This window comes from Gallinula chloropus, assembly GCF_964237585.1.
Source record: "Gallinula chloropus genome assembly, chromosome: 31".
In the NCBI taxonomy this organism is placed as follows: Eukaryota; Metazoa; Chordata; class Aves; order Gruiformes; family Rallidae; genus Gallinula; species Gallinula chloropus.
Genome location: NC_140116.1, coordinates 3419099 through 3446012, shown reverse-complemented (window position 1 = coordinate 3446012; position 26914 = coordinate 3419099). Strand labels below are relative to the sequence as shown.

Genomic DNA, 26914 nt, shown 5'->3' with positions numbered 1-26914 from the left:
ATAAATGGGCAGTTCCATCCGCATCAGGGATGTGGATCTGTCATCAGACAGGTCTCTGTGTGTCCATTAAGCGTTTTAACTCATCAACTGACTTTTGTGTACAAGTTTTGATTATTCCCAGGGTCCTATATCATTCGGATGAAGAAATGAGCAACTACGGGGGAGATGCAGACAACAGGATCCAAAAGAGAGAAATACTGACAGCACTGACAATAGCAACACTGCTCGGCCTGGGAGTAGCTGGTACAGCCACAGGAGCGACCGCTATGCTGAACCATCACCAAGACCTGGCTCGACTACAAACTGCCATCGACGAAGATCTGCAAAGACTCGAGGAATCTATGACCCATCTAGAAAAATCTGTCTCTTCACTCTCAGAGGTTGTCTTGCAGAACAGACGAGGACTAGACCTCCTGTTCATGCAACAAGGAGGCCTTTGTGCCGCCTTGAAAGAGGAATGCTGCTTTTATGCTGACCACACAGGATTAGTCAGGGATTCGATGGCTCAACTGAGAGAAAGGTTAGCTCAGAGAAAAAAGGAAAGAGAGGCCCAACAAGGATGGTTGGGATCATGGTTTAGTTACTCGCCATGGCTAACCACCTTAATATCTACCTTGTTGGGACCAGTTGTAATGATCATAATAGCACTGATTTTCAGACCCTGCGTACTGAACAAGCTCACAGCATTCGTCAAGAGTCATCTAGAGAGGGTTAACATTCTCTTTGTAGAAAACAGACAGATGCTTTAAGAAAGTAACCACTGAGCACTACTGTTCTGTGGTTGTCCCTAGTATACCCTACTGTCTAAGCTACCTCTGACTATCATTCACTTAATGTGCCTTATGCTACTAACATTATAAGCTATCACTATTATAAGCTATCAATATTATAACTTATCACTATTATATATTATTACTAACATATTATCACTATTACCACTATTATATATTATCACTATTATATATTATCACTATTATATATTGTCACTACTGTAGTCCAACACTGTTATAAGCTATCATCTTTTTATATATCAGTATTGTATGTCACTTTTGTACCTTGCACTATAAGTAGTTTTAGTGAGCACAGGGAGGGGGGAAATGTCGGTAGATAGGGCCTGGCGGTCGGAAGATTTCGGGCTGTACGGAAAGGTAGGACCCCACCCCCTCTCTTTAGGTAACCAATAGTAGGTAGCCGGTGAGGTAAGCGGACGGAAGTGACATCCGATCCCTGGGGTATAAAGCCCCGCGCCCCTCTCTAATAAACGCCATTTGCCGGCCACCACATTGGTGTCTGTGAGCTGATGGACCGTGCTGCCAGAGTGTGGCACCGTTGCCGTTCCTGAACCAGGTCGCCATGCCTTACCAAAAAGCAACAGGTCAGCAAAGTTCAGTCGTGCTACAGTGAAATACGACTTCAAATTCTTTGCTTTCAGTCGGTTTGAAAGTATTACAAGTAACGGAAGGAAAGTCTTCCAGGGTTTGGCTTCTTTATGCACTGAAATTCTTTTTGAAACAGCAACGTTTCAGCTGTTCTCACTGATGACTGTATTTATCTGGAAATGCAGTTTTCTCTCCCAGCCTTAGACCTGCACCTTTTTTAGCATCAGCAATGCATGGTCTAGGAGAGCAAATCCAGTAACTTAGAGCTTTTGAGGGGAGAGTGCAATGCTTCACTGTCAAATCTTGCCTTCTGCAAAAACAAGCATTTCAATGCAGCGTATCACTGAAGAATGAACTGGTAATTCCCAAGTTATGCCAGTCTCTCTATCGTATCACTGAAGAATGAATTGGTGATTCCCAAGTTATGCCAGTCTTGGATTTTGTGCTGAGGTTTATTCTTGCTTGGCTGTGCTGTGCTGTAACCTGCCCTGCTAGTTTGTCGGCAGTTTTGGAAGTGTCCTTCTGGGATGCTATGATGTGCTCTCAAGGTTTGTACATCTCCGTTCTCTCTATCAATTGCACTTCCTGCCTTGTTAAATTGCATTGGAACCCAGAACTTCCATCTCTTTTTGCCTTCTCCCTCTTCAGCTGTTGCCGCTAGTTCTGGTTAGGAGAGAAGAGGCGTGTAGTTTAGGGATGGGGGTTGTAATAGGTATTTTTCCATTACGGGGGTTACCATATGTGAATTTAATGGGGGTTTTGTGGGGTTGTGTTTTGTTTTCATTGCAGAGGCTGTCTGTTCTACGGTCCACCAGGAACTGGGAAGACACTGGTTGCTCATGCGCTGGCTAATGAATATAGCCGAGGTGGCAGGAGAATTGCCTTTTTTATGAGAAAAGGTGCCGACTGCCTGAGTAAATGGGCAGGGGAAACTGAACGACGGCTTCGTGAATTGTTTGATCAGGTAAGGCTGAAATGTGCCCTGTGTTCTGTAACTGTAAACTTCTGTGGTCAGTATTTTTAGGAGGAACTCCCTGCTTTTTCGTGTTTTGTCAGTGTTTCCTTTTGCATTGGGTTCTTTAGGGGCATGAGGTCTTGACCTGTATTGGGAAAGATAAATAGAGCAAATGGGAAAACCCTGCGAAACAAACCCCTGTTAAAGGATTTCTTTCTCCTTAAAATAGTGCTGGCTTTATGATGTCAGGATCCTGTGTTTCCATTCTAGGCCTGCAAGATGCGACCTTCAATCATTTTCTTTGATGAGATAGACGGCCTTGCTCCTGTGCGGTCCGACAAACAAGACCAGATTCATAGGTAGTGCCTTTTTTGCAGCTACATAGAAGTTGCTTGACCTCTGTGAAAAGAAGACCAGAACCTGTTTAACACTGCAACATGGGAATTGATCCTGCAAACCAGTCATTGAATGCTGCTAAATTACAGAGTATTTTTGAAATCAATTCACTAAGCTTGATAGGAGCACAAGGCCTGTGTTAGCTTAATGGTTTCTTTATGTCTTCCAGTGAGTCTTTAGCTAACCAGCATCTCACTGACAAAAGCTTGTTCTTTTTGAGTCATCATTGGAGAAGACTGTGTAGAATATCAGAAAATGTTCTAAACCAGTGAATGGAAATTCTGTTTTTTCCCTTAGCTCTGTCGTAACAACTCTTCTGGCCCTTATGGATGGCTTTGACAGCAGAGGAGAGGTGGTGGTAATCGGAGCCACCAACAGGCTGGATTCTGTCGATCCTGCTTTACGAAGACCTGGACGCTTTGATCGCGAGTTCTTCTTCAGTTTGCCAGATACAAAGGTCAGAATTGAAACTCAACCTTCATGTTGGTGTGACAAAGTCCTTGAGAACAGAACCAGGGTCACAGTGCGGTATTGCAGAGCAGTTCAGGTGAAAATCAGTTTTGACAACTTGGACAAGAGTGACGCTGCATTGGCAGTAAGGTCGGGTACTGGATCTCTGTGATTGTATGTGGCTCTGGCAGTAAAACTCTCAATTAACTATAAATTACTGCTTTCACATCTTGAAAAGGAAAGAAATGTTGTGCACACAAGCATTCCTTTTTTGCTAGGAAAAACTTTTACCAAGGCTGGAGCCGGAGTGAATGAACTTGTTTTCATTCCCAAAGACGTTCAGTTTGTTTATGTACTGTATCCACCTGACAATGTCCTCTATTTGTATTCATGTGAGGATCTGGGGCATTTTGTGTTGGTTGGTTTGGTTGGGGTTTTTTAAGAGAAAACGTAGGACAAACCACAACCATTTTCTTTCCAGGCTAGAAAGGAGATTTTTGAGATTCACACACAACATTGGAGGCCTAAGCCACCAGACATGTTCCTGCAAGAGCTCGCTGACAGATGTGTTGGTAAGTCTGAAAACAAAGTGAGCTTCTGCGTGTGGCTGAGTCCGAAGGAATCTGAGCTTCTACCAGGCAGTACCCAGGCTCTTGCACCTTGCTGCACAGCGTGGCAGTGAGGCACCTGGCACGGCGTGGGAGAAGTGAAGAGATTCTTTTCTTTTCGTGAATATTCTTTTTGTGTCTCTGAGAACGTTGAATGGGTTTGGGGCATCTTCCTCAGGAGCAAAGTTCTGATGAGGAGACTGCTTCCTAAGGGTGGGAGACCAGGCTGCGAGCTACGTAACAAATCTTCTCTGCAGCGCGGTGCCTCTTGAAGTGCTCTGTTAACCTGTTAATTGTTGGCTGCGTGCAAAGTCTTTCAGCACTGCACTTCAGAAGCCTGGGCTTTGAGTGGTGTGCTGCCTGAGACTGATGTCCCATTTGGCTTTTGTCTTGTTTCTTAGGGTATTGCGGTGCTGACATTCGAGCCTTATGTGCTGAAGCTGCCCTCTGTGCTTTGCGCCGCCACTATCCTCAGATCTATGAAAGTGACGAGAAGCTGCCGATCGATGTTGCTTCTCTTGAAATAACAGCAGAGGATTTTCTTGTGGCTATGCAGAAGATTACTCCAGCTTCACAGAGGGCTTTGGCTTCCCCTGGGCGAGCGCTATGTCCTATTGCCAAACCGCTGCTTGAAAACTCCCTCGCAAGGATTTTACAGGCCTTGCAGAGAGTATTTCCCCACGCAGAGTCTGCGCTACAGAAGGACCACCAACAAGGTACAACAGTAGCATTCACTTCTTTAACATTCTGCCAAAGCTAAAGCTGCTCATTTGTGCCATCGCCATCCACCAGCCTCTCCAGCGGAATGGCAGCAGCACTGTATAACAGGCAGGGGCACACCTTCATTGCAGGAATACCACACACAGCTTGTGTTCCGGATTCTAAACTGGAGTGTGGGATGGGAGCTGTGGATGACTTGCAATATGCAGTCGACAACAGCCTTCTCTACTTCAGCATCCTGTTTGTGGCAGTAGCTAACATCCTATTTCTCAGGTGTAAATATGGATCTCAGATTGAATGTACAAGGTAGCTCTTTCAAAACATTTAACTAGGGGCAGAAGGGAAGGCTTCTAATGCCTGTCTGAAGAATGTCAGGCCCACAAGTCACGTATAAGTGGTTTAAGCTAAATACTGCTTTAGCTACCATGATTTCTAACCCTAGGGTTTTAGCCTGACTGGCTGTGGATTGCAGTGCACACTTGTACATGAGATCAGAATGGTTTAGCACTATATACGCTGGGGCTCGGCTTGCCCAGCAGATGTGAGGTGCTGCCTATGACAGCCTCAGGCCTGAGCCGGTTTAGTCTGTCCGTTGGTGAGAGTCTGTAAAGTGATAAATTTGCTCCACCCCAGACAAATGGAGGTTTGTTAACAGCTATTATGCTAATCTCTGGAAAATATCCTACCAGGATCACCATCAACCTTTGAAGAAATGCCACCACGTAAAAAGCCCAGAAGAGAAGAGAGGCAGTTCCTCCATCTTAGAGGGTAACTATGCTGATCTTCAGACATTTTAATGTGCAGCTTGTATAAGCTAACAGCTGAAAAGTTTTACTGTTGTCGCTACTGTTGGGTCAGTTATTTCAGCTAAACTTGAGAGATACAGAGGTCTCCTAGCTACTTACACTTCAGATGTGCTGAAAATTGGGGTGGGCGGGTGGTGAAGAGATCCAGAGACGTGTGTCCTGAATGACAGTTGTTCTGCCCCATATCAGGTTACTGACCAGCTGGTGTGTGTGTATTTGAGCTGGACAGTCCCCCTTTGTGATTCAAGAGCTGTTGCTTCACCCAGCCAAGCAAATAGCAGGATTGGTGGGATTTCGTAGGGGAGCTAGGGGATGAGTTGGTAAGAAAAAGGGTTTTGAAAGTCTTTCTGATCACAGAGCAGCTTCTTATTTGCTGGAACAGAGAGAGTCTTTACCAACAAAGGAGGTTAGGGAAAAGCCTTTGACGGCTGTGTGTCTATTCATCACTTCACTCTGAAAGTTCTTTCCTCCTCCTTGTTCTAGAACTGCTCGTTACCAGCCAACGTGTGTGAGGCCACGGTTCTTACTAGTTGGAGAGCCAGGGTATGGGCAAACTTCTCATTTGGCACCTGCAGTAATACATGCCCTGGAAAAGTTTCCTGTTTATACACTGGACGTGCCTGATTCGTTTGTTGGCAACAAATCACGGGAACAAACGTGTGGACAGGTATCTCCTCTTTTTATTCTCATGGGATTCACAAACTGTCTCTAAACTTGTAAAGGAAGTGACATTCATTGTTAATGGAGGTGGCCTGGTTTGGGCATGCTGTTTGGTTTACTTCTGCCTGGAAATCCACTTCATCAGCATCAGCCCTCATCTTTTCATGTTGGTCTTTGCCTGTTCAGACTGCTCCAGACTCGACTGACTCAGATGTGTTCCTGCTCCAAACTGAAAATGGTCTAGTCTCCATCATGTAACCATTTACCCAAATTGAGCTGTCTTGAAGAAGACAGGGTTAGTCTTGTCTTTTCAGGCACACCACCACATACAACATGTACATTGTGAGGTTCCTTACACCAGCTCTGTTCCTGTCTGTGTAACAATGTCTATCTTTGAGTCAAAGTGAAAATTCTATCTTTGGGTTGGAGAGTTGTTCTGGGGGTGGTTTGGTTTTGTGTTTTGGCTTTCATGTACTCCTATTTGGTAAGAGCGTTTGACTGATCCCTGGTTACTTAGGAGCCTGTTCCAAATGGCTCAGTCTTCTTATCCAAGCTTTCATTTTACCAGGTGATGCAGGAAGCTCAAAGAAAGACACCAAGTATCATTTATATTCCACTTATCAACTCGTGGTGGAAAGCTGCTGGAGAGCCACTGAAAGCAACCTTTATAAGACTACTGCAGGACATCCCATCATTTGCCCCAGTTCTGCTGCTTGCAACATCGGATGTGAGTTACACAGATCTCCCAAGAGAGGTATTGACATGAATACTTTTCCTTCTCTTTTGATTCAATTTCCTGTTCATCTGGAGCTCCTTGAAGCATTGGGGTACGAAACAAATGCATCCTGTTATTACTCAGGCACCCTGGCCAGGTCTCCTCAAATCTGCTTAGACAAAGCAATGCCAAAAGCATTTGTCTCCAGTGTTTTCTGAGTAAAGGGATTGACTTTGACCCAACTTTTCCCCCCTTCTCACACACTCCTGCTTATTCGGCAGATCTGTCCGTTATCTTCAGACAAGAACTCATATGAGTTCAAGGTGGTTAGGTCTGAACATTAGTGAAGAATATGTAGTGCTGGCTAATGGCACTGGGAAACCTATTTAAACTGAAAACATTTTTACTGAAAAGGGATATTTTTACTGAGAAAGTACGGTGGTCACGCTGTAACAATGGACTGCAACGTTGTATTTTTCATAGAAGTGAAAGCTTTACAGAGTCGATAACTGAATTCCAAGTCCTGTTTAGTCACTTGTAAATCGATCTGTAGGCGTATTCCTTCACAAAATTCAGCAAGAGTCCATGCTGAGCATCCTAGACATATTTTGTCTCATATACGGGGTCAGCTTACCTAGAGGTGATTGTCATCAGATGCTTGGAAAGGGCAGGAAGACAACTCCTCACAGTGTGTCTTACTCAGGTGACAATTTAGAATTTAGACAGGTACTCATCTTCTGGGAATAGAGTCTGAGCATGTGTCGTCTTGTATCTGAAATAACTTTTCTCTTTGGGCTATAGATAAAAGAGCTGTTTATTTATCGAGACGAAGTTTTCAATGTCCAGTGTCCTGATGAGGGAGAAAGAAGAAGGTTTTTTGAAGACCTACTTCTAAATCAAGCTCCTGCACGTCCTGAGTCCGTAAGCAATGCAGGTGAGGATACTCTACATACAAAACGTGGGTACCTGTAAGTTAGTAGTTGTAGAGTTTTTGCTTTGTGGTATTTTTCTATCAGTAACTTTTCACAGGCTTGTCTTGGGGTAACATGGATTGAATGAGAGTTTCTGATGTGGTGGAACAACATGAAAATGGTCATGAAACTAAAAAAAAAGTTCTGGTGGGCAACATCTGCTTCTGAGAAGGAGAGTGTGGTGCTTCCTGAACATTCAGGCTTGAGAAAGAGTGAAATGCTGGGGTGCCAATGAGCACAAGGTTCTGAAGAGAGAGATTCAAATGCTAAGTGAAAGGTCAAGCAGCTCATTTAAGCTGCTTTTGGATTACACTATTGATGAGCCTTCTTAGGTTCCATTCTTCCTGTAACACCTCTCTGCAGTCGGCACAGTGTGTTTCTTGCGTAAAGATGCTGCCCCTGTAGTTACTGAAAGCCCAAGTCGTGTCTTTCTGCAGATGCTGGTGTTTTGCTCCTGCAGGTTGTTTTTCAAGTGGTACCTAATGGGAAAACAGCCTTTGACTTCCTTTTATTGTATGAGTATCTTCCCAGTAATGAGCAGCGTGAGTTAAAAAGCTGTACTTCAGGCAGTGTGGCCCCAGCGTCACCTGTTGAACAGAAGGCTTACATGCTCCTGTTTGCAGTGCAAGGTGTGTTTCCTAAGCTACATGACTTGGGAGTGAGTGTTAGCCTGCCAGACTGTCACGACAACGCCGGTGTATTTCCCCCCTGGCTGTAGCCTGCCTTTCTCTCTAGTGCTTTTCTTGTATGCCCGAGTGCCTTCTGTTGATGGAGCAGTGACTTTGGCCAGAGAGAAAGTAAAAGTCAAGTGCTTCTCAGTGAAGAAATAACTGGTAACAGTTCTGTCTCTGGCCCTGCAGAGAGACTGTATTCCAGGATAATTCACTGACCCTGTAGCCCACCCAGAGAAGCAGAAATCCCGACTGAAGCAATTTGTGCCGTTCCAGGTGCCTTGGTACACCCTGTGACTGGTGCGAGCTGTTCTCGTGTCGGTAACGCAGCGGGAGTTCACAGAGGGCCAGGGACTGTGGCTGGCAGTGAGCTCAGAGTAAGTCGAATTTCAATGTTGTTAATATGGAAGTGGGACATATTCTTGCTACATGGACGGCTGTAAATTAAGCCCGTTGTTGAAAGGTGCCAGTGGAAACAATTTATGGGAAGGATGTAGAGTTTGTGGAAACATTCCACCTGTAACGGACTACGACTGTTGTGTTGCCACACGTGGTGTAGGCTGCTGTTGGATCTTTGGGGGAATTAAGATGTAGGAGGCTGGCTTCTCTTCCTAATTCTTCATTTCAAAGGGCTTGTTTAAAATAGCCCACCGACCAGCCGCTTGTAAGGTTGGTTCTTTGTGTTGCAGCAGTTTGTATGATGGATTTAGGGGCTATTCTAAACTTGTTTCCGTTTTCTCTTCAGCAACTGTTGACTTTAGCCACTGTGGCAACTAAGAACTTCACCGTCTCTCACTTGGAAAGACTGTATAATGGTCTTGCTCAGTGCATTTACCGGCATCGGGAAGATTACGACACAACCCAACTAGTGCAGGTGATTCTTTCCTGTGTCTTACAGCACTTTGTCTCACTGTTAAGCGTGCGTGAGTCCCGCCTGCGTGTGTGTGCGCTCTGGACATGGCACTTAGCAGGGCGTTACTCTTCACTGCTTAGTTGCCTGTGTTAGAAGACTTTTCCATTTCACTCTGAGGCCATTTCTCCGTATTGCAAACCCCTTGTTGTACTTGGCAGAGTCGTTGGCAGTTTCTGCAGGGAATGGCTTGATCTGGAAGACAGTGGGTCCACCCCCACAGCCATCTCCAAGCAGTTAACCTCTGTGTGTCAGGAGTCCTTCCCACAACCTTTGTCGTGAGCATCTTTATTTTGACACAGGGGGAGATTCCTGCCTCTGACGTTTTAAAAATCACATTCTCTGATCCCTTCCTCTAAGAGAAGACTTCTGACTTGTCAGAACTCAGCAGAAATCGTCCAGAGGCACCCATGGTGCCAGTCAGGCGTTCCCAGCCTTCAGTCTATTTAGATAGGTTGGATATTGAGTCTTTAGATACAAGATCCTTGAATCCATTTGTCTTTGAGCTGCTTGTGCCTGAGAAGAGAGCAAATTCCTTCTACTTCTCAGCCTGCCTTGAAAAAGAGTAAGACCTGGTCTTTGGCCCTTGTTTTCCACATCTGACAAAGAGTTATTCCGGACGTTCTGTTCTGACTGTGCAGCCCTGAGGATTCTTTGGATTCAGGGATGCCATTCCTGACAAACAGGCCCATCTCTCATCCAGCGTAGTGATGTGGCTTAGCATGGGAAGGGATGTGTTTCTGTTGCCTGGGGCTTGTGAGGTTTTGCGACTTCACTTGTAATGCTTAAATTAAGAGAGACTTGATTTCTTTGTTTCCTACTTTAGCTCTAACCAAAAAGACCCCAAGCCTCCTATTCAGAGTGGTGCTGCAAGTCAGTCAGGAGCAAACTCTGTGTATGAAGAGAGAAGTCTTTAACAAGTAATGATTCAGGGTGCAGAAGGGAGCATTTCCAGCATTTAGTTGGGGCTTTTCTGGAACTCTCTCCTATTTCTACCTGTTGGAACCACTGTTGATACAGAGCCACGGTCCCCTGATACAGATCCACACTGTCTCTCTTGTCTGTGCTGACAGGATCCAAAGATACATGTTTTTAACATCTGTGGAAGTAAAGAAAGACGTGGTGGTGGTGGTAGCAGCACATGTATTTGCTAAATATTGCTAACAGTTGTGTGTGTGTGGACAGATTCTTTATTCCTGTGATGAATAAATAAGCAGGGTCCTGAAGCTCTTGTTCATGCTGACTGATGGTTTGTCTTTTCTTCTTCCTAGGAAATGAAGAAAGAAATTGAAGCCTTCAGTCATGCCTTCCATCATGACTGACTTCAGCATTCTTCCACTTGGCTGTTCTCTTCTCGCTGCACGCTGTTCTTTCTCTATTCTTAAATAAATGTTACTTCCACATCTATTAAACAAATATATTGTAAAATTGATTAGGAACGCTCAAAGTCCTTTAGCTGCTTTTGATATTTTCATCATTATCTAGAAGGCCCATCCTAAATCTTTGCCTGATCTTTCTGCACTGAGACACTCCTGGTTTTCACAGGGAAATTAACCTCTAAGTCCAGGAACAGCACTTAGTAAATCAGGGGGAAAGACCGGGCTTTTGATCACAGGAAACACTCTCCTACCAAAACACACAAGTGCTGTCTCAAGTCCCAGTCCAGGAAACCAGGAACAGATTTGCCTCCCAGAATCCCAACTGCAGTTTATGACAAGCAGGACGGCTGCCATGCTGGGCAGCAGAGTGACTGATCCTCACTGCAAGCCCAGCAGGCACCAGAGCAGAACAGAGATCAAAGACTGACTGGGAAATATATTCCTACTGCTAGGAAAGGAAGGGCACTCCTAAGCAAAGTCCTACTAGGGGATGTGGGCCTCAGGATTGGCTGGTGGGGACGAAAGTTACACCAACTCCAGTGTCCAGAAACACAGGATTTAAAAGCACTTTACTTCAGTGCCAAATAATTTGTCAGTTGTCAGGTAACAGCATCTCTGGAGCCCTTTGCCATTCTGCTTTCCCTTTCATTACTTTTACACACCAACTTGTCCATAATTTTGTACATTTAAATCTAAAGTGGTGTCATTTACCAAAAAACACCTCATTGTAATATGAAAAAAAAGGATTACTAATTCTGATAATCAACAGAACCTTTCCTATATACAAAACCCATCTGTGAGTTCCCAGTCCGGGTAAAAAGTAGGTAGCAGGGGGAAAAATGTCCTGCACAATCAAATAGTCATTAATGGACTAAAGCTACTGAATCCCATCAGCAGGACCTCATTTTGTCCTCGATATTAAATCTCTCTTTGTGCGCTGCATCTTCCCCAGTCTGCAACTCTGGCCTCACTGCTGGAGCTCTACATGCAATGATTTTATGGGTATGAACTGCTACCCTAAGCTCAGAAGGATTATTCACAGCTACAAAGTCAAGCATGCAGATAGACACATACAGGTATTGTCAGACCAAACGGGAAGTTCCAGGACCATTTTCATTGCCCTGGTTGCTGGTATGGGTGGAACTTAACAGCAATCATGCCTAAGAACACAGCTGTATTCAGTATCACCCTTTCTGGAACAATCAACAGTCTGAAGCCAAACACAACCGTTACATTGCCTACTTTATCCTTTTCTTAGAAATAGGAATATTCTTTTACTGAGATCAGCTGCTTTCATGTGAGTAAAATACCCCATATACCAAAAAAAAAGCCAATCTAGCTCTAAAGACACTAGAAGTTGCAATAATCCTTCTTTTCCAAAGTAGTTTACTCTGATGCTTCAGTGTTTCTCATCTCGCAGTCACTACAATAAACACACTCGGTTTTCATCTTAGAATCCTCACAACACACCCCATCCTTTCTGAGCTTACGAGCAGCACAACACAAACAGACCTTTTCCTTTTATTTTTTTCCTCACTTCAAGTGCAGGTTCTCTTCTGGTGTTCCAAATCCATCAACCATATCTCTGTCCAATATCCAAATCACTGCAATGCCAAGAGCAAGCCCGCATATGCGCTCTCTTTCCATTTCTCATTTCTGGGACAAAACAACAGCACCTGAAACAGAGTAGGATATTTCAAGGTCCCATTTTCTGGCCATTTTCACCACTGACCAAGTGATACTGGGGACACCACACATTACAATACCATTTTAATCTATCCCTAGGCAGGGGCATCCCTCCAGATTTACTCCAGTTCTTTAAGATGCTTCTGAAGGGACAACAGAGAAAAACTTTCTTGGAAGAAGCGAAACCCATCTTGGTACCAAAAAATGATTTCCTAAACGAATGTTTCTTGTGGAAGAGTGGCTGTGTGAGAAGCAAGGCCATGGCTCTATGGAGCCATTGTTCGAGCAGTCTCCTGTGTAACTTAATAGTATGAGTAGGCGTTGCACCATCCCGACGCAAACGACAGAGAGGACGGTCAGTATTTTTGATAGCAATGTTAACACAGTAACAAGGTGTGGAAACAAGATGTATGTTTCAAGGATCTGCTGTTCCTGAGAATGAGAAACACTGTTCCCAGACCGCAAGATGAGTGATGTAACCTTTAACCAAGAACCAATCAAGTTGTGACAATTATAATATGCATTAGTAGCAATTAATATGTATTAACGATAGCATAAAAGAAAGCCGTTGGCCATCATAAATCGAAGCCTGCTGATTGCTCATACTGAGCGTATCCATGTCGTCCCTCCGTCGCGACAATCTCTGTGTCTCCGTCTCTCTTCATGGGCTGTAAGTGCTGGCAGGGGTTTGTTGTAACGTGGGTCACCAAATCTCCTGTCTGTCTTCCCCTGCTCCAGTGTGGGGCTTCTCCACGGGCTGCAGGTGGGGTCTGGGCCTTTTCCATGGGATGCGGGGGGACACCCGCTCCACCATGGGTTTCTCCAGGGGCTGCAGGGGCATCTTTATCTCTGGCACCTTGGGCGCCTCCTCCCCATTTCCCTGGCCTTGGTTCCTGCACAGTATCTAACATCTTCTCACTCCCTTCTCTGGGGTCAACAAGCGGCTGCTGGCGGTTTTATCTCCTCAGTGTGATTCCCAGAGGATCTGTGACCATCGCTGATGGGCTCAGCCTTGGTCAGCAAGGAGTCCTGGTGACAGGAAATAGGACAAGTGGACAGGGCCTCAAGCTGCACCAGAGCAGGGTCAGATCAGATGTTAGGAGAAAATTTATCGCTGCAAGTGTTGTGGGGATGTGGAACAGGCCACCCAGGGCAGGATTTGAGTCACCATCCCTGGATGTGTTTAAAAAAAGGGTAGATGTGTTAATTTAGGGATATGGTTTAGCATAGGACAGGAACGGTTGGACATCAAGATCTTTTGTTGGTGTTTTCCAGTCTTGTAATTCTGTGATGCTGAGACTCCGGCCTTGAGCCGGCTGGTGTTTGCTCTGTCAGGCCTGGGGAAAGCTTCTCGCTGCGCCTTGCAGAAGCCACACATGCAGCTCCCCCACCCCACCACCAAACCCCTGCCACACACAACCACAACACGTGTCAAGGTCCCTCTGGACAGCATCCCTTCCCTCCAGTGTGTCAAGTGCACCACACAGCTCAGTGTCACCCACACCTTGCTGAGGGTGCACTCGATCCCACTCTGCATGTCACGGGTGGAAATATTCTATAGGATGGGTGGCAGGATGAACCTTGGAGGGGCAGCACTTTGTAGTGGTTTCCACTTGGACATTGAGCCATGGAGGGTAACTCTTCCTTTAACCTTCTTGTTAACCCTTTCCATCCCCATGGAGAGCTGGCAAAGCTGCTGGGGACAGCAAAGAACTCTGGGAGGGCCCCTGTTGCTACCAAGGATACACTCAAACAGAAGCATCCAGACGTTGGTTGGCAACTGACCATCCAGCGACCATGGCGCTCCCACCTCTGTGGCACACATCGTGGGGTCCCTCTGCCCCCACCATGATGCCATTTGTGTTACCGAACCACTACCTGGGAGGTAAGGCCTGACCCCACTCCTGTCTGCTCAGGGACCCACTCTGGGGAACTCCACAGCCCCTCCTCCATCGCACCTCTTCCTCCTCCCTCTCAGTGCCCTCGCGCACGCTGCTGTCCCAGCCGGGGATATGATCACCAGCGCGTGTTCATGTCTCTCTTTCAGGACCCACCAACCGCCACTAACTGCCTGGGCAGCAGCAGCAGCCGTTACCTGCACCCTCCTGCTGCCCTGCAACAGAGCTGAGGTACGTCCACGCTTGGGGCCTGCTCGGCGGGTGCCTGGGGGACTCCCTCCAGCCCCCAGCCTGATGCATCTCCCTCTCCCCCCTGCAGATCTCCAAAACGGCCCGTGGGACAGCTGATTCAACCGCCACGGCTTCAATTCCAAGTGGATCAACACCAGAGCAGCTGCACTGGCAGGCACCCAGACCATCCAGTCCCCATGGATGTGGACAGTGTCACAGGCTGTGACATCTCTGTGGACACCGATGTCCCCATGGAATAGGACAGCCTGCCAGGCACTGCCATCTTACTCAGCTCTCTTGCAGGGCTGGGAGAACATGAGAGGGAAGGGTGGTGGGTGGGAAGAAAGGAAGAAAGTTTTTGATGATGGATTTAGTACCTTTGTTGACTCTTTTGTTCTGCTTTTCCATTAAAAGTCATTTATTGAGAACCTTTCTGTGTCTGCATGTGATAATCAGGGAGTGCAGGGGGCACCAGAAAACGACACCAGAGAGGTGCAAGAGCACCCCCCAAATCGCATCCATTGCTGAAATCGGATCCATTTGTCACTATTAATTTATAATCTGGTAAAATCGAGCTGTAAAGCAGAAACATCCCTCTCAGGAAACTGCCTTGGCATTTTATATCAGTAAAACAGCCCCAGTGTGGGTCCCTTCCATGGGGTCAGTCTCTTGGGCCCAGACTGCTTCAGCCTCGTCACCCACGGGGTCACACGTCCCCACAGCAATCCTGCTCTGGTTTGGGCCTCCCTCTCCATGGGCTGCAGGTGTTGACAGGACATTGCTCCAGGATGGGCTCCCCACTGGGTCACAGCATCTTCCATATGTCTCCACCCACTCCAGCGTGGGATCCTCCACAGCCTACAGGGGGGAACTTTGCTTCTCTTCATCCTCCGTAGGCTGCTGGGGGACAACTTGCTTCACCATGGTCTTCTCCACAGGCTGCAGAGGGGTCTCTCCTCTGGCACATGGAGCACCTCCTGTCCTCCTTCTGCACTGACCTTGGGGGCTGCAGAGCTTCTCACATGTTCTCATTCCTTTCTCTGCTGGTAAAAAGCAGCTGCTTACAGCTTTTTCTGCCATTTAAATATGTTTTCACAGAGGCACAAACACCATCACTGATTGTCTCAGCTTTGACCAGCAGCAGGTCTGTCCTTGCAGATCCCCAAAACGGCCTGTGGGGCAGCTGCTTCAACCTCCACCTCTGCAACCTCCAGTGGATCAGCACCAGATATGCTGCACTGTCAGCCACCTCCAAGATCAGCCATGGCACTGCTTCTCCATCAGTCAGTGCCCTTCAGGGACCCCACAGCTGCAGATGACCAGCAGGCTGCTCAGACCAACAGGCACCCAGGGACAACCACAGCTGTTCCTGCCCCACGCCCATCAGGGGTCAGCAGCAGGACTGCCAGCATCCCTTCCCTAATACCACCCCCTCCCAGGGCGCTGCAGCCAGTCCAGCCAGTCCTGTGCTGGTAAGCCCTTGGGGGCATCCCTGGGCACCGTCAGCCACTCAGGTGGTCCTGTGCCCATGGATGTGGACAGTGTGGAAGTCTTTGACATCTCTCCTGTCCCCATGGATGTGGACAGTGTCACAGGCTGCGAGATATATATGGACATCGATGTCCTAATGGAAGAGGAAAGCCTGCCAGGCAGTGCCATCACTCTTAGCTCTGTTGCAGGGATGGGTAGGGTATGACAGGTTGGAATGAAGGAAGGGAGAGAGGGAGGAAGGGAGGGAGGGAAGTTGGAAGGCAGGGAGGGAAGAACGGTGTTGATTATAGATTTAGTACCATTGATGACTGTTTTGTTCTCTTTTTCCATTAAAAGCCATTTATTCAGAACCTTTCTGTGTCTGCATGGGATGGGCAGGGAGCACCAGAAAATGACACCAAAGAGGTGCAACATCACCCCCTAAATCACATCCATTGCTCAAACTGGATCCATTTACAACTATTAATTTACAAACTGGTAAAAACGAGCTCTAAAGCAGAAACAACTCTTAAGGAAACTGCCATGGCGTTTTAGTTCAATTAGGTTTAGGTTTGGTTGGGGTTTTTTTAGGGGGGTATGGGTGCTATTTTTAGGTGTTATTTTAGGTCTTATTTTAGGTGTTATTTTAGGTTATTTAGGTGTTATTTTTCCAGCACTGTGTGCAAATCCTGTAAACTCTTCCCTGTTGCTTCTGTCCTTGTTGTTAATGCTCCTGGTCTCAAAGAACAATCAAGTTCCTTTTTCCTGAGATGACTTTTGAATTCAGTCAGTACTGTGACATCGGCAGCTGATGTGCTGCACACCGTATCTCCTACACCACCCCTGAGGAACCACTCGACTGGTGGCCTTTTGGCATGTGCCAGGCCAAGAGCTATTCTTTCATTTCCCACTGCTTGTCATCCCAGGTCAGGTGAAATACTCCCATTTTTACCATCTTGCTGCTCACTTCCTGCAATGGTGTCACAGAATAGTCCCCAGAAGGCCAACCGGGCCCTGGGCTGCATCAAAGACACTGTGGCCTGCAGGATGAGGAGGGGGGATTCTGCCCCTCTACCCTGCTCTGGGGTCCTACAGTGAAGTGGGAGAGGGACTGGTCCCCAGGGAGTGCAGGGACAGGCCAAGGGGCGACGGCTTCAAGCTGAAAGAGGGTACATTTAGCTGAGCTCTTTGGAAGAAATCCTTCCTGGGTGAAGGGCCGGGGGGAGGAGGCCCTGGCACAGGGTGCCCAGAGAAGCTGTGGCTGCCCCTGGATCCCTGGCAGGGTTCAGGGCTGTCGGGGAGTGGCACACATCCTCTCCGGGATGGGCTCGCCAGTGCCGGCGAGACATTTCGGTTCCACAGCGAGGGCAGCCCTGGGGAGCACGAGGGGAATGGGGGAAGGGGGACAGGGAGCGGTTTTAGGCTCGCTTCCAAGTGTCCCATCAAGGGAAGGCTCCCAGGGAGTCCCTTGGGAAGGGCAGGGTATGGCGCTGTGACCAAGGTCACGGATTGGTGACAGGAGCCCGTCACTGGACCTGCCTGTTGTTCCAGTGTCCCCCCCATCCCCGCAGCAGCTCTGACCCCTCGCCAAGCGGAGCTGCAGCGCCACACGACCCCGACCACAGCTCCTCACTGACAGTGGCAGCTCCAGCCTTCCCCCGGAGAGCCCTGTCACCTCCGGGCCAGCGCTGAATGCCTTGCCCAGGCCGCCCCACTGCTGCACTCGTCCTCAGCCTCCTACCGGCCCTGGTACCAACCCTGGAACCCGCCCTGGATTCTCCAGAAGACCCGGCCTGGCCACTGCTCTCACCCCTCACCATTTTACCGGCACCCTCTCTTGAATTTGGGTCCCGAGCCGCCTCAAGAGGTGCCAGAAAATAACCCTCTGGAGCGTGAGGAGGAAGCCCGGCCTGCCACAGCCACCCCCAGCCCATCAGGGCATCCCATATTGATCGGAACATGTCTCTAATTGCACTGGCAATACTGCTCCTTGCTCTCTCTCAGGAGCTCCACCACGCAGACAGCTGCACGGCTGTGGCGCCTCTGCCCAGGGCACACAGGGAATGAGGGCGAGAGGCTGCTCGGCGGCTGGAGCCATGGGGCATGGTGACGCGGGCACTCCGCAACCGAGGGAAAGGGGCGTTCCACCCTCTGGATGGGCAGCCCGTGGAGCCAATGGGAGGAGAGCCCTTTCCTGCCCGTTCACTCCGCCTGCCCTCCTGTTCGTTGCATCACTCATGTTCCATGGGCCGCATTCTGTGGGCCCTGCCCTGAGCCCCACTCCCCTTTGTTCCCACTCTTCCTTCTCAGTCTGGGCTGGGCTGGGCTGCTGCCAGGGACCTATGCCACTGCCCAATTCCCTTGCTTTGCAATAGTTCAGATATCTTGCCATTTCCCTTTGGCCAGACAGGTACTTGGTTGACTTCCCACCCATTGTGTTCCCAATGGAAGCGATTCCGTACATCCCTTGAAGGCAGCGAAAGAGTCAGTGTAGATACGGACAGGAGAAGGAGATTATGCCTCGTGTTGAAACACACTCCATACTACTACCAGTTCTCCTACTTGAGCACTACCCTCCCCTTCAGCGATGATTTTTTGTTTGGTCTTTATTTGCAAGGCAACAGCTCGATGTTCCCATGTTTTGCCCTCTCTTTTAGCAGCATCATCCGTATCCAAGCATTCAGTAACTGTTCTGAAAATGGGGGGGGGGTGGGGGGGGGGGCGGATTTGCAGCCCAGGGGAAGTTGTACTGGTTTCAGTTTCTAAAGCAGCTCTTTCCTGAAGAGCCAGGGTTTTGGCTGCACCCTCTGAAACTGTATAGCTATTACAGTAACATTCTATCCAAGCGCTCCATTCGAGTTTCTTGGTGCCACCCCGTCAGGGGGTGGTGTCCCAGCTAATACAGATTTTATCACTCTCAATGGGCCCCTAAGTACAACTGGATGTTTACGTACGTTGCGTTTGGCTGCTCCCAAGGCCAGGCTAACCACAAACCTCCCCTTTTCCCAGGCAGAAATACTGATTCTCAGCATCCTTAAAGCTTCGAGAATAAGGCCAGTGCGCTGGGCAGAGGAGCTGCTCCTGGGCAGAGCTGTCTCTCTGCAGTGCTGCTGGGTTGCCATGAGCTCCCTCCATCCCAGGAGCCTGGCCCAGCTCAGCAGGAGAAGACCAGTTCTTCTAGGCTCCCTCCTGGTGCCTCAGGCCTCATGGGGATCATTCTGTGATCCCATCCCATCCCCATCTCCCTCAGCTAGGGAGAAATCCTTCTCTCCAGCAGAGTCCTTTCTCCCGATCAAACCAGAGCTGGGCAGGATAATCATCTTTCCTTGTCTCCGCATGAGGCAGGACCTCCAGGCAGGGACAGGGAGGGGACTCTACCCCTGTGAAAGGAAGGGGTTCAGGCGAGCCACTCCAGGCACCTCATCTTTGCTTTGCAGCCCTGGGGCTGGAAGGGGATGCAGCTCTGGCCTATGGCTTTCACAAACCCACCAGAGATGGGATTCCTCTTACCCCAGTCCTGGTGGGCACAAAATAGGCACCTTCTTCCTGGGAGCTGCTGGTCCCAGCTCCCATGGGAATTACTGGGGGTGGAGGAGAGTTGCCAAGATCCCCTTCTCCATGAGTGTGGATTTCATGTGATGGAAACTGTGTGTCACCTCCATTCATCCGTACCCAAAACTGAAGACCAGGAATGACTCCTTGGGAGCCCATGGAATTCAAATAAAGGTTCCTCCAGGGCGGTAAGGAATGGCCCTTCTTCATCTGGCAAGAGACAGCAGCTGGAAAGGAAAAGGCCCAACCCTCCAACCCCCCACCCCCCCACCCCCCCCCCCCACCCCGGGAATCAGACCAAAGGGAGACTTGTCACTGGTAAAGGATTTATTGCTCTGTGCTCCCCAGCACTACAGACGGGATCAGGACTGTGCACATCCAGGGAAGCTCAAGGACTTTGTTTAGATTTACCTGTCTGGAAGAGGAATGCATTATTTTTTTTTCTGGTCTTACTAGGTGACTAAAATCACACAAGAAACCTGACCTACTCACATGGGAAAGAGATCAGTCAGCCACTAATTAGCAGAAAGAGACTGCATTCCCATTATTGGTCACTCTATCTGCCCATTTCTCCCAATTTTTTTTTTATGTGAAGTGGTTGGTAGTGCAAAACCTAAGGAGACATTCTATATGGCTTTTCAAAATGATATAGATATTTTGTTCCCTAACTTTTGCCTTTTGACAGGGTCTGAATAGCCCTTCAAACCCTCATTATTTCTTCTAAAAGGAAACTGATCTCCAGGCTTAAAGGTATCCATCAGCTCCTTCAGTGCAATTAGCCCTTGATAGGATTGACACTGTCATAGGAATGATAGCTGCTTGATTCCCCCTTTAATCAATTTAATGGGAGAGAATAATGAGGTTTTGTGGTGAGGGGAGCGTCCTTTTCCTGTGGATGACTACCCTGTGCTATTTTGCTGCCCCTTGGGCAGAGGGCCTGCCCCCCAGGTCCCCTCCTCGTCAATCCCCATCCCTGGAGTTTTATGTATAGGCCTGGCCCGAGGAGTCTGCTTGGGATGGCTTTTGGGGAGGCACAGGAGCCCACTGACACTGGTTACCCGTATAGGCTTCACAAAAGGCAAGTGGGAGCAGAAGCTGCAGTCTCCTCCTCACTGAGGAAACCAGCTCCAATGCCGGGATGCCCGCACTGGGAAGTGATCTGCAGCAAAAAAGGGCCAGCAAAGAGCGCTCTTTGGGGCTTCTTGAGGCCCAGAGAAGCTGCAGGACTGTTCCAGGAGCCAGCCGCTTGCTGGCGGCCTGCTGAGGTGGCACGGGGTGAGCCAGCATCACCTGCGGCTGATCCTAACGAGGGTCCAAGGCCCCACAGGCCCCTCGACTCGACCCCTCTGCACCCCCACCCTCAGGGAGGCTTCTCAGACCCCTGTGCACTGAGCTAGACCCAGCAAAGGGGGCAGAGTGAGGCACCTGGGCCTGGCACCCCGGTCTGAGCAGTCGGTCCTACGGGCTTGGCCATTCATGGCTGCAAACTGGGCAAAGCTGTCACCAGAAGGAATGTGGCCGCCCAGAAATCAGAGGTGCCGTGCAGACGTGGTTGTCCAGGCCTTGGGCTGCCAAGAGTGCCAGAGCCCGGCACTTGTCATGGAGGGGGAGAGAGGCACAACGGCCGTGTTACTGATAAGGGCAACAGAGACACCAGGGCCGTGTGTGGTGCTGTCAGGAGGCAACTGTCGTGATGATGCTTGTGACCAAATAAAATCCTGGAATCCTAGACTACACTGAGTGGGAAGGGACCCTTAGGGATCATGGAGCCCAACTCCTGACTGCTCACAGGGCAAGCCAAGCTTTCCCCTAGCATATTTCAAAAACATTTCCATCAGAAACATTTCTGGTGGTGAGAACGAATAAGGCCTGTTGAGCTTTTACATTTTTATTACAATCAACACTGGAAAGAGCCCCTCTACGTCTAATGTTCTTCCACCTTGCCCATCGCAGCTTCTCTGCCAGCGAGTGCCTGAAGGGTGACAGTGTCACTTCGCTTCAGGATGGGGAGCAGGGGCAGGAGCAATGGGAGAGAAAGGCAGAGACAGAAAAAAAAATAAATATTAAAGCACCTACTCACATCCCACCCTCTTTTTCCCAGGATCCACGTCACTCTCTCATTTTCTCCTTCCTCCGATTCAGCAGCACAGAGGGACAGGGAATGGGCATTGGGGTCAGTTCATCACACATTGTCTCGGCCGCTCCTTCCTCCTCAGAAGGAGGACTCCTCACAGTCTCCCCTTGCTCCAGTTTTGGGTCCCACCCATGGGAGACGGTCATCCATGAACCTTCCCACATGAGCCCTTCCCACATAGCTTCTGATCATCACCAGCTTTTCCAGTGTGGGTCACCTGAATGGGGTGCCGTCCTTCAGCAACAGACTGTGCCAGCATGGGGCCTCCACAGCCCTGCCAGCAAACCTGCTGCAGCACAGGCTTCCTAGGAGGTCACAGCCTCCTTCAGTGTCTGCATCTGCTCAGGCGTGGGGACCTCTACACTCTGTGAGTAGAATCACTGTTCTACATCATCCAGCATGGGCTGCGGGGGAACAGCCTCAGTCACCATGGTCTTCTCCACGGGCTGTGGGTGAAACTCAGCTACAGGGCTTGGAGGACCTTCTTCACTGACCTTGTATTCTGCAAAGTTCCTTACACTTTCTCGCTCCATTCTCTGGCAGAAAAAAAGCTGATGCTAATTTTTATTTTTCCACTTAAAAATATTGTCACAGAATCACAGAATCACAGAATTATCAAGGTTGGAAAAGACCTAAAAGATCATCTAGTCCAACCATTCACCTATTACTACTAGCTCCCACTAAACCATGTCCCTCAATACAACATCTAGTCTTTCCTTGAACACCCCCAGGGTCGGTGACTCCACCACCTCCCTGGGCAGTGCATTCCAGTGCCTGACTACCCTTTCAGAGAAGTAGTGCTTCCTAATGTCCAGCCTGAATCTCCCCTGGCGCAGCTTGATACCATTCCCTCTAGTTCTGTCGCTGTCTACACGGGAGAAGAGGCCGACCCCCAGCTCACTACAACCTCCCTTCAGGAAGATATAGAGAGCTATAAGGTCTCCCCTGAGCCTCCTCTTCTCCAGGCTGAACAATCCCAGCTCCCTCAGCCACTCCTCGTAAGGCCTGTGTTCCAGACCCCTCACCAGCTTAGTAGCCCTCCTCTGAACGCGTTCCAGGGCCTCCATGTCTTTCCTGTAGTGAGGGGCCCAAAACTGAACACAGTACTCGAGATGCGGCCTCGCAAGTGCTGAGTACAGGGGGACAATGACCTCCCTGTTCCTACTAGTAACACTATTTTTGATGCAAGCCAGGATGCCGTTGGCCTTCTTGGCCACCCGCGCACACTGTCGGCTCATGTTCAGCCGGGCATCAATCAGTACCCCCAGGTCCATTTCCTCCACACAGTCCTCCAGCCACTCCGCCCCAAGCCTATAGCGCTGCCTGGGGTTGTTGTGGCCAAAGTGCAGGACTCGGCATTTGCTCTTGTTGAACCTCATGCCATTGGCTTCAGCCCAGCTCTCCAGCCTGTCCAGATCCCTCTGTGGGGCCTCGCTACCCCCAGGCAGATCCACACTCCCAGCCAATTTAGTGTCATCTGCAAACTGACTGAGGGTGCACTCAATGCCCTCATCTAGGTCATCAATAAAGATATTGAAGAGGACAGGCCCCAGCACCGACCCCTGGGGAACACCACTCGTGACCGGTCACCAGCTGGATTTAACTCCATTTACTACCACTCTCTGAGCCCGGCCCTCCAGCCAGCTCCTTGTCACAGAGCTGCTCTTCACAATGCTCTGCTCCACACTGCCAATCCATTTTCAGTGTCCCTCTGCCAAGGCAATGCTGCTGACCAGTTCTTCTGTGACATCCCCCAGATCCTCAAGCTCTCTTGCTCACGGCCCTATCTCAGTGAAACTGTGGTCAGAGATTGTTTAGGTTTTGGGTGGTTTGTGTTCATCATGGTGTCCTGTGTTCAGATCTTCAGGTCGGTGCTGAGGATCCCCTCGGAGTAGGGATGGCACAAAGCCTTTTCCACATGCCTCCCTTACCTGGAGGTGGTCTCCCTGTTTGTTAGCACTGCCACGTTTGCCTACCTGAAGCCCCCCTCAATCTCCTTTCTATTTACAGATTCACAGCTGTTGCAGTTTTGTGTAGCTGTGCTGCTGAGATGGCTCCTGCAAGCAGCAGCCAGAAGCTCTCTGCAGGACTTAGAGAGGAAACATCGGCCAATTCAAGGCCAGAGCTGCTGCTGACCAGGGCTGAGCCAGTCGGTGATGGTCACAGCACCTCTGGGAATCACAGTGAGGAGAAAAACCCCACAGGCAGGTGGATTTTTCCACCAGAGAAGGGAGTGAGAAGATGTAAGAAGCCAGGGAGGAAGGAGGGAGGGGGAAGGAGAATGAGGCCCTCCAGGTGCCGGAGAGAGAGATTCCCCTGCAGCCTGTGGAGAAGACCATGGTGGAGCGGGTGTCCCCTCACAGCCCATGGATAAGGATGGGGAGCAGAGACCATCTATGGCCTGTGGAGAGGTTGATCCATGCATAGGCAGGTTTGCTGGGGGACTTGTGACTCTGTGGGGGACCAGGCTGGAGCAGTCTGGGCCCGAAGGTAAGCACCCATGGAAAGGAGTCCTACTGAGAGGCCTGTGGTGAGGAGATGACTCCCCAGTAGAGAGGACTCATGCTGGAGAAGTTGGAGGACTGTCCCCTGTGGGTGGGACACCACAGTGCCGCAGGTGAAGAGGGTGGATGTGTGGAATGCCCCCCCAGCTAAGAAGGAACTCAGGAGGAACAGACTGAAAACGCCCATTCCCTGCCCCACCACACACCATGTTAGGGGGGGAAGAAGGGAATAAGATTGTGAAAGTACTTTAGGCTGCTAAGAAGAGAGGGGTGAGGGGAAGGTGCTTTAAGACCTGGCTGTGCTTCTCATTATCTTGACTCCGGTTCACTGGGTGTGTAGTTGTAGTAGTAATAAATCACTTTTATTCTGTGCTGAGTCTGTTTTGCTGAGCCAGTCCTCTTTCTACTAGAGCTCTGTTCACTGACAGCATCTAAAGGGGGGGAAAAGAAGTAGAAAGGTGAACAGGCCACTGGGAAGAACCATCAGCCAGTTGCTATGCCACCCTCTGCATCACCATCGTCAACTCTAACAGTGTTGAATAAACAGGCATGTGGCCAGACGCACCTCATCTCCCATCGAGTTCCAGAGCTCTACCAGTGGCAGACCTGTTGCACTGTCATAATTTGTGACCTGGAAAAGACAGACCGACATCAGCGTGCAGACAGACACCAGTCCTGGTCGCGAGCCTGAGCGATTCTCAGCAGTGCCCTGCCCTGAGCCACAGAGTTGGCACGGCCAGCGTCAGCCACAGCGCTGCCGATGCTGCACCAGGAAGGTCTCAGCACCAAGGTTTCTCCAACAGAGCCCTGCCCAGCAGCCGGGCGTCCAAGCTGGGCCTTTGTTCTGGCCTGGAGCACACACAGGATGCTGGGGGAGAGGGGACAACAGCAGCACTCAAAGCAGCAGCAAGGCTTTCCCAGACAGCTCCCACTGACCTGCGCCAGCAGGACTGCGCCTCTGGTCATCTCCACAACAGCAGCGTCTGCTTGGGATGAGAAGTGGTCCTCGTCTGTGGAGAGAGCAGAGCGGGAGACAGCAGATGAGATGGGGCCAGGCTTCACAGGCCAGGAGGGACTATGCAACCAACCCTGCCTGACCTCCGACTGCAGCCCAGCCAGAGAACCCTCCCCTGCCACCGCTCGAGGCATTTGCTGGACCCAGCCTATCGAGCTGGAGGTCACACAAGTATTATCCCTGCTGTGCTGCCGAAGGGAAAGGACCGAGCGCTTTCTAAAGCCACCTTCATGTGAACACCAGCAGCGGGTGAATTGGGAGGCTTGAAAGGCAGAAGAGCAGACTTTTCATCTGCCATTGCTGTTTTGACTCTGACTAGTAGGAAAATCTCAGGTGTTTGTCTAGCAGATTAAAAGCTAAGTTTGCCTTGGGAACTCCTGCGGGACAGAAGGTGGCAGAGTAGCTCCAGCTACTTCACCTATACCCTGCCCATCCTGCCAACCTGCTCCTCAGTAAAGTCATTCCTTCTCTCCTCCCTCCACACAGGAGAAAGCCTGGCCCTTCCCCATCCCTCCCCTGGAGCCTGACAGGTTGTGCCACACTCGCTCGCACATTTGGAAGAAAATATGTTTCTCCAGCCCTCACTCCAGTCCCTCCAGAGGCTGCGCTCGCCAGGGGAGGGAGAAGGCTGAGACAGAATCATGGCTGGTACACAGCTGGCACCCAGGGAAACCTGCCGGAGCACCACCCAGGGTACGTCTCGAGAGCTCCGTTACCTGCCAGTGGGACCACGTTATCCAGTAAAACTTCTGCTGCTTGGAAAGGCAGCGATAAGAAGTCAGACCTGAAAGAAAAGGGAACAAACCCAAAGAAGTTGGATTTAAGTTTCTCCTGTGTCCTTGAAGGTTACAGCAATTAATCAATTGCTTTAGCAGGAATTCAGTTTAAAAGTAACGACCCTCCAAAGACCCCAGACCACGCTCCCAGCAATCCAAGCGGTGGCAGCAGCAGGAGCTACAGACCTGATCTTCCTGAGCTGGTGGATCTTCACTCTCTCATAGCCTCCGTAGTCCACGTAGCGGAGCTCCACTTCACCTGTCTCCTCAAAGTACCTATTGACTTGAGCCCGTAACCACACCCCATCCAGAGCCGGAGCCGCGCAGATCGTGCCAACTGCAAAGCACAAGAGCTCAGGGTGAGTGGATGCCCAGAAACGAGCCCTTCGGGTGGATCAGCCACGCTGCGCAGCGACCTCCTGAGCACCAACAGCATTCCTTCTGCTACTCCCATCTCCCTTCCACACCCCTGCCCCTCCATCAGACCCGCCTGCAGCTGCGACTCAGCAGAGCTGCCTTGGACTCTCAAGTCTGTCTGCCACCACCATGCTCAGGGGCATCAGGCTCTTGCACAACCCTACAAGTTTCTCAAGTGAACAGCGTCTCAGCAATTGAGTTACTTGCCTTCTATTGGAGTTGGCAGAGTGGGAATATCCGGTTGGGAGTAGCAGACATTCATGTGCTGGCCAAGTCTACGCAGGACACAGAAAGTGGGGTGTGTATACTGCTGTAAAAACATGTGGCCAGCATTGACTTGGTTTGACACCACCACTTCTACAGCAGTTCCCTCTGGGAGGCACAGCTGTCACGTGGAAGAAAGAAAATCTTGTTAGAGTTCACTGCAACACAAGCTTCATTCACAGCCACTCCATGGTCCACCAGCGTGGCCTGAGGCTGACAGCCATGGGTGCAAAATCCCTGCCACTCCAGCATTTGACTTCCAAAGGCTGCTCTGGATCAGGAGCATAAAGTTACTCCATGCTGCTCTCAAGGACATCAGACTTGGGGCAAGGCCACCTTCCAACAGG

At 49.7% G+C, this 26914-nt stretch overlaps 2 protein-coding genes across 2 annotated transcripts; one reads left to right on the top strand and one right to left on the bottom strand.

The window, feature by feature from the left end:
- Positions 1-1353: 1353 nt before the first annotated feature.
- On the top strand, positions 1354-10563 carry LOC311202637 (ATPase family AAA domain-containing protein 2-like; the record flags this gene model as incomplete). The annotated part of the gene is made up of 9 exons (XM_084277225.1): positions 1354-1400; positions 2169-2343; positions 2605-2693; positions 3028-3187; positions 3662-3752; positions 4190-4504; positions 8608-8708; positions 9077-9205; positions 10513-10563. 9 exons carry the CDS (start codon positions 1354-1356, stop codon positions 10561-10563), a joined length of 1158 nt encoding a protein of 385 aa, XP_084133351.1.
- Positions 10564-24444: 13881 nt separating this feature from the next.
- On the bottom strand, positions 24445-26565 carry LOC311202636 (A-kinase anchor protein 1, mitochondrial-like; the record flags this gene model as incomplete). The annotated part of the gene is made up of 6 exons (XM_084277224.1): positions 24445-24526; positions 24661-24726; positions 25032-25105; positions 25827-25894; positions 26073-26223; positions 26511-26565. 6 exons carry the CDS (start codon positions 26563-26565, stop codon positions 24458-24460), a joined length of 483 nt encoding a protein of 160 aa, XP_084133350.1. The 3' UTR covers positions 24445-24457.
- Positions 26566-26914: the final 349 nt, after the last annotated feature.